This window comes from Gadus macrocephalus, chromosome 19 (assembly GCF_031168955.1).
Source record: "Gadus macrocephalus chromosome 19, ASM3116895v1".
Lineage (NCBI taxonomy): Eukaryota > Metazoa > Chordata > Actinopteri > Gadiformes > Gadidae > Gadus > Gadus macrocephalus.
In genome coordinates this window covers 10,289,646-10,301,156 of record NC_082400.1, presented here as the reverse complement: position 1 = coordinate 10,301,156, position 11,511 = coordinate 10,289,646, and the positions used below count along the sequence as shown (strand labels likewise).

At 41.3% G+C, this 11,511-nt stretch overlaps 2 protein-coding genes across 2 annotated transcripts; both read right to left on the bottom strand.

Annotated features, from left to right (window-relative positions):
• Window positions 1-301: 301 nt before the first annotated feature.
• Window positions 302-3,780, bottom strand: LOC132447383 (peptidyl-prolyl cis-trans isomerase-like). Its single transcript, XM_060038088.1, has 5 exons — window positions 3,622-3,780; window positions 2,527-2,557; window positions 2,211-2,299; window positions 1,209-1,381; window positions 302-692 (listed from the first exon to the last, which is right to left on the bottom strand). Exons 1-5 carry the CDS (start codon window positions 3,688-3,690, stop codon window positions 560-562), a joined length of 495 nt encoding a protein of 164 aa, XP_059894071.1. The 5' UTR covers window positions 3,691-3,780; the 3' UTR covers window positions 302-559.
• A 2,793-nt stretch (window positions 3,781-6,573) lies between these two features.
• Window positions 6,574-9,814, bottom strand: LOC132447381 (peptidyl-prolyl cis-trans isomerase-like). The gene is made up of 5 exons (XM_060038086.1): window positions 9,654-9,814; window positions 8,580-8,610; window positions 8,376-8,464; window positions 7,840-8,012; window positions 6,574-6,942 (listed from the first exon to the last, which is right to left on the bottom strand). The coding sequence occupies exons 1-5, from the start codon at window positions 9,717-9,719 to the stop codon at window positions 6,810-6,812; spliced, it is 492 nt and encodes a 163-aa protein (XP_059894069.1). The 5' UTR covers window positions 9,720-9,814; the 3' UTR covers window positions 6,574-6,809.
• Between the last annotated feature and the right edge of the window lie 1,697 nt (window positions 9,815-11,511).

Sequence of the window (11,511 nt, the reverse complement as noted above, 5' to 3'; positions counted from 1 at the left end):
AAATATAAAGTAGCCCGGAAGAACCAATGCATTACAAATAGCTTAAGAGCAACATACAATCAACCTACCTCATTCTTCTCAACACCATCAATAGTTATGGCAAAGAAAACTCTTAATATCCCCATTTAAAATAAGGCATGCAAGCCGAACAATGATCTACTAAAACAGTATAACATGATCTGTTTAATATGCTAGTGTTGAGGGGTAGGGAATGAGTGGGACCAACTCTTAAAATTCCCAGATTAACCAGCCAGCAGACTTTTAACGTTGAACCCTGAAATTAACTAGCGTTCCAAAATACTTTTTAATTGGTCACATGCTTGTTTATTGACTCTGTGGGGTGTAACCATTCATCCAACAGTTAATAGACATGATACACATATTGGGTATCCTACACGAAAATAGGTCATAAACATTTGCCTCATAATAGGGCCGAATAATAAATGGTATTTTAATGAATATTTACTTTAGATGGTACAGTTGTCAGGATATTCAACGGGATGGACGTTTACAGATTTAAGTGCTCATGTTAAGGGAATGGTAATACACAAAGGCCCATTTAAAGTTGACCACAATCTGCGATATTGACTTTTGTTTTGACATTGCCACCGCTAGAGCCTTCTTTCTCCATCTTCTTGACAACATCCATTCCTTCCACCACTTCGCCGAAAACCACATGCTTGCTGTCCAGCCTGTAAGGAAAAATATCTTTTAAGAACATGAAAATGGGCAAACACATCGATTTGGCTGCTTTTGCATTAATTTAAAGCCTCAATGTCTAACATTTCAACCAGCTCATATTATAAAATGACCGGGCCGTATCTGTAGTCAAAGCTGATCGATGGGGATTCCATAATGTTAATAAAAATAAATAATGTGCTGGCCAGCCCATACCTCTCCCACCAACTCCCCCCACACCCAAAGCTACGCTACCTAACAGTCGACAGCCAGTAGAATGGACAGAACATTGTTTATTACCAAGTATGACTTTAAGAATAACACTGTTGTAGAAAACGGTCATTAGTTTGGTCAAAGTCTCAAGAATCAGAATTTAGATCGAAAATCTGAAGGCACTGCATCTCAAATCTAGGTTTCACTTTCTTCCGCATCATATTGGTTTCAACCAATCATGTGGCTGCAGGGTTCTGCAAGTGCGTTTTACGCCCTTACAGATAGAGACAAGTAAAACAGAAGCACATGAAACATACCAGTCAGTGGGTTTGGTGCAGAGGAAGAACTGAGAGCCGTTGGTGTTGGGACCAGCATTGGCCATGGACAGGATACCTGGACCGGTGTGCTTCAGCACAAAGTTCTCATCAGCAAACTTCTCTCCATAGATGGACTTGCCCCCTGTTCCGTTATGTTTGGTAAAATCCCCTCCCTGTAAAAAAAGAAAAGATAGAAATTAGCTCCGCAATTCAACCATTCACCCTTCTTATTTTTCTGCCATTGGGTGTGTGCAAATAGTAGATCCCTCCAGACATTCAGGTTTGCAGGGGTCCACAATGCACATGTCCACCCATGTTATGAATATGTATCTCAGAACCACAGCTCCAAGCAGATGCTTCCACAATGATGGAGGCAAGGTGCGCCGTGGTGCCTGAGGAATTCAAAAACCATTTTATCCCAAATAGACCTATTCTAAATAATGATAAAGAAGAAGGCATTAAGGCATTTCCAAGATAATGAGATGTTTCTGCTTTACTTCCAACTGGATTTGGCAACGGCGAACCGAGCAAGAGCGTTTAATCCGATTGTTTAACAACCTAAGGCCACACCCATATTTGGACATGATTAATGAGGCAGCCATGTCCAGACACGGAAAGTAACTTCGTAACGCAGGTTTGAATATCTGGATGATCTCACGAGGATAGCTGGGAGAATTAGAATTAAAAATACCTGAAAGCGCTCCCTTCATGAGCTAGGCAAGTTCTGTGGTACACACTTGATTTCGATAAGGGGCTTTCTATATTGCAGGTCAGACTTTCGCTACCTCCACTCTGATCAGATTTGGGGTGTAGCCAGAGTATTTGAATGATGTTACCTGGTACCCCAAAACGGCCAATAACAAAGAACCCAATGCAACAGCATGCATTTAACCCATCAAGGGTTCTCCTATAATAAGCATCAAAATGTCATTGATAACTTCTTGGATCAAGTTAAAAGTGTCGACAAATCAGAGTAGGACAATTAGAAGGTTTTTGCATTACCTGACACATGAAGTTGGTAATGATACGATGAAAACCGGAGCCTTTGTAGCCAAAGCCCTTCTCTCCTGTGCACAATGCCCGGAAATTCTCTGGAAACATAGATAAGTAATTGTACACAGACTTGCAAAAATATAGCATCAACTTTGAACTTGAATGTCTCAAACTCAATTTCCAAGCACGAAACACAAGGCACCATACGATTTATAATGTTTTAATAGTGACTGTTTTTTTTTTGTTGTTTTCTTTGTTGATTTTTTTTTAATTGTACATGCGTTTATTTTTCTATTGAGTTAACTGAGCCTGAGCCTTTACTTACCAGCAGTCTTTGGAACCACATCAGCCCGCAGCTGTAAACAGTAGATATAAATATAAACTGCATTACTTTTACCATGAACATATTTCCTAACCCCTTTACAGCTGAATGTTAAACCTAATGCATTTAACCCAAAATAAAATAAACATAATTACGATATAATGAATAATATTATCAAATCAAATGTTGGCCTACTATTGCAAGGGATACGGAGTGAACATTGACAACATATCAAATGTAAAATAGTAGGCTATTATAAGGCCTTATAATATTATTTAGCTTAAAACATAGCTTTTTAGATTCAAAGGCTATATCTAATTTATTGTTAAACATACGCTGATGTGTCGTGTTTACCTTCTTCGTTATTGCTGTCAGAACAATTGTTGTGACGCATAATCATTCAACATGTAAAATAACCACTAGTAGGCTACATGGGTAGCCCACACCGATTCGGATTAAATCCTAGAGGGCAGTTGTGCCTAACCAGTGTGGCAAGGTGAGGCGTGTTGTAACCGCCTCCCGTCGTTTACATCTAGGTGTGTCCTTAAACTTGAACCATAGGCCTCTATTCTGACACAGGCTACTGCAGCGATTGTGAGCGAGGGAAGCATGCGTTGAAAGTAGACCGCTTCCTGGTGCGGCCTACAATGGGCCTATATTTCCTACTATGCACGATGTGCTTCGTTGTTGATTAATAATTCCAAAATGCAAGTTATTGCTTCATTTCAATATATTTATTTAAAATAATGCAATTGCGAGTCCGATTGGTTTGAGCCTGCAACCGTGGGACTTTCTCGACTGCTGTATCCTACACTACATCATTTTTTTTGTTTGTTGCGACGGTCTTCTCTGTGTGAAACCGATTGTTCATATAACCTTATCCTAACGTTAGTTATGTGTCCAAGCGTATTCTTCATCTTCATTCCCTATATTGCAATGTCTCTTTGGGGTGTTGCGTGTCTTACCCTCATAATGGTTCGGAACCACAATAGCATACCCAAACCAACAACAAAGCCTAATAAAGACTGGCTACATTTGACGACAATTAAAGATCCAACTCCATCCAATTAAGCAACAAATGAATTAACATCAACATACCACCATTTCAATCCTGCCAGCGGGGGCACCTCCAATAGTGATGTCGAAGAAAACTCTAGGGTTTGCCATTTTTAAGGAGAGTTGGAGTCTTGCCAGGTTGTGAGACTCAACTGCGGAGGAATGGTCTGCACAGTCCTAGTTATGGGAGGAGAAGGAACGCCTCATTATTCAGTACACTGGCTGCTTTTCTGCGCGCGCGCGGAGAGCTCTGAACGCCAATGGCTTTAACCAATGAGAAACGTAGGCTGGTGTTACTGCTGTGTTATTTCAGTTTACTTTTAACCTACGTTCTGGGCGCTGTTCATATTAGTATTAATCATCATGGTCAAGAGGCTATTGGCAGCTAAGGAAACGCTTTATTTAGTAGCATATTTATTTATAACACGATGTAAAGCGCTTTGGGTGAAAAGCGCTTTATAAATGCAATACATTCTTAGTTATTACTTTTCCTGGTTTATTCCCGTTATTTGGATTCGAAACTTCGCCCATCAGCTTTCCACATACGTAATATCAGGAATAAATATCCATCCCTACTCTCAAATGTGGATTGTTTTATTTTTCAGTTACTTGTTTGCCCTCAATCGCAGGCCTAGGCGGCCTATGTTTATACATTTCATGTTTGCCTCTTCAATGTTATCGTGTGCGACGACATACTATATATATTATTAATTTTATTCCTATTATTATTCATTTACAATTATTCATTCAAATGGTTAAATTAGTTAAGAGAGGCAGCGATTATATGTAATCGAACCATGTGTAGACCGTTCAAGCTCTAGCAAATTCATTATAAAACTAAAAGATTACAAATAGAGACGATGTCGGACGCTTAAAATGAGAGCGCTGAACAGCTGTGTGTGACGGCTGCGTTCATCCATCAGACAATGCGTTGGCCCGCCAGGTTACCATCTCCATCGTCCTTGCTGTCCACTACACGGAGAGTTAAAAGCTCTCCAATGCACACAAAGCCATACGGGAGAGACAGACGGCTTAGCATGACAGCAATAAGTACAAGACACGTAGAACGTGAACACACTTGGGCTACTTCAGTCAGGCTCACAGCCCCGACAGACTGCCACCTGTCAGGTTCTGGTCCGACAGAACCCCGACTTGCGCAGTCTGTAGACCTAACTTTAGGCATCCCTCAGCGGGCGACCGGAACAAGAGCCCTACTTTCTCATTAATGATGTATGTAAATTATGCAAACCTGGAACAGGCCTAATGACAGCAGACAGCAGTATTGCATCCAAACATATGCGTTCATCTAAGATCGTTCTTTTAATTAGTATAACAGGGCTTTTGTAATCCTTAAAGTGCCAAATCCAGCAAGATCAAAGACACCTATTTCTGTAACGTTATCCCAGTTATTTTAAAAGGCCTGTACGGTCATTAACAACGCACCAGCCTCTAGACAAGGAAAAACACCCCAAACCCAGAAGGAAGGAACATGGAACAAAGCAGAGGGATCCATCCTTCCAGGGGTGGTTAGATACTTAAAATGTCACCAAGTTAGTAACGATGAATGGTGTGCCTTTATCCTCCCCGTGAGCCATGTTCAATTGGTTGTACAGTCTAGTCAACCATGACGAAATTATGTTCATCCAGAACATACCTGGTTGAGATGAAAAAGGCCCGATGATTCAGTAAGGGAGTGTGGTTTGTGTATTTATTGGTGGATTTAAGTTGAGCAGCTGATTGAGGTCAAAGAGGGGCACGTTTTTCGAGGGAAGTCTTGTTGGGTTACCGATGACTCAACGAATGAAACTAGTATGCTAGTGCAGTTACCCCTGCCTCGTTTCCGCTTCCTTTGAATTGAAATGAATGTTGACCGAAGGAAAGTGTTTTTAGTTCCTAGGCCCCCCTAGAGCGAAGAGCAACACGAACACACGGAGGGACAATGGAGCAGTCTGTATTGTGGTTGGTTTGGGGATCGTGCAGCTTGCTATGTAGAATGTGATATTTGATATCGCATTCGCAGCCCGTCTATTGAGCCCCTCCCAGTTAACAGGCGGGAGACTTCAGAATTCAAAACACTAACGGTCTTTCGCCTCCAACTGGCTTTGCCAATGTATGACGCGGCCTGGCGTGACTCAGATGTGGGCGGGGCTTTGGGAGTGACGATAGTGTCACTCCCAAGAATCAATTAAATCACTATGGATCAGTATTTAGATAGATCAAATACATCTGCAGAAGTCAACAGGCCCACTCAGGGCCGACGGACTGCGGGGGATAGTGAGGCAGTCCTGGGGGGCCCAAGCCAGAGGGGGGGCCCCATGGCAATAAAAAAAATAAAAATAAAATATTTTTAAATGATCCACCAGCCCATAGTGTTAGGAATCGCACACGACCACGTCTCCCCCCCCCTCAACAATTCAGCGCAAGGGGCTGGTAGGTGGAATTCGGGGGGAAGGCATCAGTACCTCTTGTATACAGGGCCCAGGATTTGGTGCCACGGCCCTGGGCCCACTTAGGCAATATTTTATGTGGTCACATGAAATCGAACGTTGATAGGATGGGGGAAGTAATTTTAAATAGTGTAGTATTTCTGAAAACTGCATGGAATGTTTACATTCAGAAATATATGCGCTGTACATCTCAGTGCTACATAGTGTGATCAACAGCAACTCCTGTAAAATAACTCAACGTTCCAAGCTTCTTCAATCCAACCAAATGTTAAATCATTTTTATACTCAGAATTACAAAAGATTCACTCACTCGCTTGCGAACAAAGAAATCATCTTACATTCTGCATGACTCATTTCTCCCAAACACCTTATCATCCATTGGAACCAAATCGGTTCCTTTGCTGACCTCATATTCTTGACCACCCGTTGTAGAGGTCCTCAGCATACTTTAGGACTTGATATTTTGTATGATTACCCAACCATACCAACAAGACCAACAATGAACCCTGAATGACTCGTCACTACAAAATAATTTACTTGATCACGCTTGTTAATTTACTGTTTATTATCAAAGGGTGTCACCAATCATCCAACAATTTATAGCAATGATACAGAGTATCCTACATGAAAAAAAAAAACATTTGCCTTATAAGTGGGCCGAATAATAATGTTTCTTTAATAATTGGTCAATTTAGATGTTGCAGTTAAGATATTCAAGGGGATGGGTGTTTACAGATTTAAGATGTGCTCATCTTAAGGGAATGGTAATACACAAAGCCCCATTTAACATTCGCCGCAATCAGCAATCACAATTTTAGCTTTTGGTTTGCCACCGTTAGTTCCTAGTTTGTCCATCTTCCTGACAACATCCATGCCTGACACCACTTTGCCAAAAACCACATGCTTGCCGTCCAGCCTGGAAGGAAGAAGAACTTGATGTTAGAACATGCAAATGTGATCAATTGGGCTGGTTTAGCTTCCCATTACAAGTTACATTTCAATAGTGTTAATAAAATCACCGATATATTATACAATTCAAATGCTGTCCAGACAGTACCCAGTCACGCCCTGCACAAAGCCAAGCTTCTCTAGCTAGTGTCAGTTCCAAAGACAGAACAGTTACTCATTGCACCTCAAAGCTTAACATGGAAAAGTGTTTGTTGTAGTTGGGTTGGTCAGTCTCACAAAACCCAAATTTAGATTAACATCCAAAGTACCTGGACATATCAGTGGTCAATGCTGATCGATGGGGGGTACCATGATATCAATAAGCCCACACCTATCCCACTCCCTCACCCGCCCACAGCCAGCCAAGCTATGCTAGTTAGCAACCCAGTTGCACTGCCAGTACACTTAATTACCCAGTTAACTTTAAGAATAACACCGTTTTAGTAGTCAGTAGTTAGTCGTAGTCTCACAAAATAGAATTTAGATGAATATCTAAAGTCTAGCTTTATTCTAGGTTAACAGGACGTTTCCCCTTCATATTCGTTTCAACCAATTATTTGGATCTCCACGTGAGAAATTAAAAGGCAGAAGTTAACTAGAAAGTGTCGGAAAAGGTTTTGAAGCAACATGTAGACTGGGTACTGTACAAATAACCACATTAAAAGCCTCAAGCCCTTGTACAAATTAGTTTTCTAGATTAGTCTAACAGCAAAAGGATGAGGCGCAATTCTGCCCACTGTAGTTGGTTTCCGCCCAGACGTTGTGCCGTCTCCACAATAAGTTCTGCCATGACATTAGGACTGCTGGGGCAGAGATTAGGTTGGTCGCAACAGAGAGAAGTATCAAATAAGCACATCAAACATACCATTGAGTTTTTGCTGTGCAGAGGAAGAACTGGGAGCCATTGGTGCCAGGACCCGCATTGGCCATGGATAGGATACCTTCACCTGTGTGCTTCAGCTGGAAGTTCTCATCAGCAAACTTCTCCCCATAGATGGACTTGCCACCGGTTCCATCGCCTCTGGTGAAATCACCTCCCTGTAAAAAAAAAATAGCACAAATTAGCTCTACCATTAAAACTTTTTCTTCTGCCAAGGTTAATGAATGATGGACAGACTTCCATTGGATGAACCCCACTACACATGCCGGGGCATTATTGGTTTACAGGGAAGCCTTGAGGAAGTATAATGCGACCATCCTAATCTTGAGGGTTCACATTTACTTTCCCTTTGCACAATAGTGCGACCTTGAACCCTTTGAAATCTTCCATAAAACAAAGAACTAAAGGACCAATCAGCACCGATGGAAGGAACTTTCAGTTCACAATGACAGAGCTCATCCATCGGTCACTTCAGAAGTGTAGCCCAATCTGACTATCACAATTAGGCTGTTTTGCTTTACCTGGCACATGAAGCCTGGGATGACCCGATGGAAACTGGAGCCTTTGTAGCCGAAGCCCTTCTCCCCTGTGCACAGTGCCCGGAAATTCTCTGCAAAAATAGATCATGTTTAATGTAATTGTATATCATATACACACACAAATGTTTGATAAAGTATCCGTTAAGGGTCAATACACTCATATTGTGATAATTTGCCTTTACTTACCAGCAGTCTTTGGAACTACGCCAGATTCCAGCTGCAAGAAACAGACATGTTAGTTCACATAACTAAATATACATATAAACTGCATACCATTACTCTTCTCATAAACGCTTCACAAATGAAGGTTTACGAATTCATTCGATTCAAAATGAAATATAATCCGTATTCGTCTACGACTGCAAGTTATTTAGAGGGATCATTTACAAAAGATGAAACCATGTGTAATCGTATCATAAGGCCTTATATTATTTAGCGTACAAAACATGTACCACGGGCTACAATACACAATTTACCCCAAATATTGACGAACATTTCTATATCAAGTAAAAATAGTGTAGGCTCTATTGATTTTATTGTAAAACATCCTGGTGTTAAAACCTTTGCTAAGGCTGCATGTTATCGGTGGAAACAATCCAACGATTGTTGAGGAAAAATCACGTGTAAAATAACCACTACCTGAAGGGGAAGCTTTGCCCGATTTATATTCAATCCTACAGCACGTTGGTACCCAACCAGTTTGCCGTGTTGCAGTCCCTTTAACTGCGTTTTCATCTAGGATCCGTTGAATCTCTACGCCTTCAACCATAGGCCTCTATTCTAGCAACGTTACTGCAGCGATTGTGAGCGAGGGAAGCATGCGTTGGAAGGAGACCGCTTCCTGTTTAGGCCTATACTTCCTACTATTGTGATTTGCCTCTTGGTTGATTAAAAATTCCATAATGAATGTTCTACTTCATATCCATACATATGAGTGGGATTGCCCGTCTGATGATTTGTATGAACCTGTATCCTTGGGGCATTATTTGACTGCTGTAGTTATATTCTACGGCCGTGTCTGCGGTGCGTGAAAGCGATTCTTCATACATCATGCTAATGCGCATTTTTCATAATCCTTCCCTAAACACCGATTTTGTGTTGGGTGTGGCGTGCATTATGTCCCAAAAAGGTTAGAAGCCACATAGAATACATTATATCCTAAACAAATATATATATATATCAACGATGTACAATAAAGTCGATCTTAATTTTTCGACAACCAAAGATCAAAATACCAATAAACATATACCGTCAACATACCTCCATTTCAATCCGTCCAGCTTTTTCACCTGAGACGGTGATTTCGAAGAAAACTTTAGTTGTCATTTTGAGGATTGGGTTTGAGTTCTCCAAGGCGGAATGCGGATGAACGGTTTGCTGGGGAACCTTTATGGGAGAAGCAGACTCATTGCCCGCTACACGTGGCGCGGTTGTGCGCATGCGCGGGGAGTTCTGAAACCGCGCAACTGCGTGGTTCCGGAAGTTAGAATCCTATTCATTGTCTTCTTAGAGGTTTTGATATTATCCATCCGTTACCATCCAATGTATACTTAACACGAACCATACTATTGTGAAACGATGCTATATGCTCATGGGGCCAAGTTAAAGAAACGTTTTCAGAAAAAAGAAAAAAACAGTTTGATTCGTGATGTCACTGAAAATAAGTACACCACCCATAACACAACGTCTCTGATTGGTGGAGCTCGCTATTACCGTTGAAACATTTACCGCACCGGCGAAAATCAAGGCGTCGAATAGTGGACTGGAGTCTGTCTAGTTTACCACAGCGCAACCAAGATTTCCCTTTCTGACGAGATGTGCAGTTATTATTTAAAGATGAATTCAAGAGTGTCCAAAGGGGGGAAATCACGCTAGTCACGTCAGTGAATTCAAGTCAGGCCATGTACTGGAGTTTAGGGTTTGTTAGGGCCAGCTCGTGGGTTGTCAGGGCCAGTATGAAGGAGAACTTGTGCCGAGTTTTAGTTTTTGGCTAGTTAGGTAGCTGCATTAGTTTATCCAATCATGTTGCAGTGCAGTGCATATTTAAAAAATACAATTAGCCTACAGAACATACCAAATTACATGTAGGGCCAAGTTAATGTTGATAACAACAAAAGCGTACAGTTAGTGAACTGTAACCAAGTCGACCAAGCTGTAGATTAAAAAGCTGTAACTGGAGAAAGACAATGGTGTAATAGAAGATAGCTAACCTTAGCTAATTTAGGTGTTTAAAAAGTGAGTGAAATAATAAGAAAAGTAGAAATAACATGACAACTATTTGGATAATATTATAAAGGTGTTACACCGTATTCTTTCAGGAGGGGAATAGTTGAGAGTTGTGATTGGTGAAACCAAGAGACACTTGGTTTGTACTTAGCCTTAAAGGCACCCAGTGCAACTTTCGAGGCTTAAAAATAAACATTCAATTTCTAGTCTTTTTTACACGTAGTAAGTTTCAATAACTCCATACCATTACATACCGACATTCAAGCAGCAAAGATGAGACGTCGTTGTGTGGTGAGAACTGATAGAAAATCGATAACAACAACAATGCCGCCATTTTCTTTATTTTTTGTAACCTACAATAAATAAAGCAGGCTTCCAGTCAATGGAAAAATGGCTTCTCCCCACCGGCGATTGTTGTTGTTTACGATTTTCTATCAGTTCTCACCACACAACGACGTCTCATCTTTGCTCCTTGAATGTCGATATGTAATGGTATGGAGTTATTGAAACTTACTACGTGTAAAAAAGACTAGAAATTGAATGTTTATTTTTCATTGAATGTTTACATAAAGTTGCACTGGGTGCCTTTAAGGGACACCGGTGTCAAGAGTGCAGGGTTTGGACAAGGAGCCATTCCATGTGCCCTGATAGTTGCAATTCGTCAGGTAGGATGTGAACCAGGATAGCCAGAGTCAGTGATGCTGAGTTCAGCTAGAGTGGCGAGGAGGATCCGTGAACAGGTCGTGGAGAATGAGAACTGATGAGAGGGACGAGGCTCCGTCTACACGAGCCCACTCTATCCCCGCGAGGAGGGCCATCTCAGTGGAGTTTGTAGTCTTGAAGCCAGACTGATGAGGGGCAAGCGGATTTGTAAGAGATAGGAGGACAATCA

Coding starts and splice junctions, on each gene's coding strand:
- LOC132447383 (XM_060038088.1), bottom strand. CDS start 3,690: ATGGCAAACCCTAGAGTTTTCTTCGACATCACTATTGGAGGTGCCCCC. Junction 2,300..2,526: donor TGTGGTTCCAAAGACTGCTG/GTAAGTAAAGGC, acceptor CTATGTTTCCAG/AGAATTTCCGGGCATTGTGC. Junction 1,382..2,210: donor TTACCAACTTCATGTGTCAG/GTAATGCAAAAA, acceptor CTTTTTTTACAG/GGAGGGGATTTTACCAAACA.
- LOC132447381 (XM_060038086.1), bottom strand. CDS start 9,719: ATGACAACTAAAGTTTTCTTCGAAATCACCGTCTCAGGTGAAAAAGCT. Junction 8,611..9,653: donor CTGGACGGATTGAAATGGAG/GTATGTTGACGG, acceptor TGTTTCTTGCAG/CTGGAATCTGGCGTAGTTCC. Junction 6,943..7,839: donor TGCACAGCAAAAACTCAATG/GTATGTTTGATG, acceptor TCTTCCTTCCAG/GCTGGACGGCAAGCATGTGG.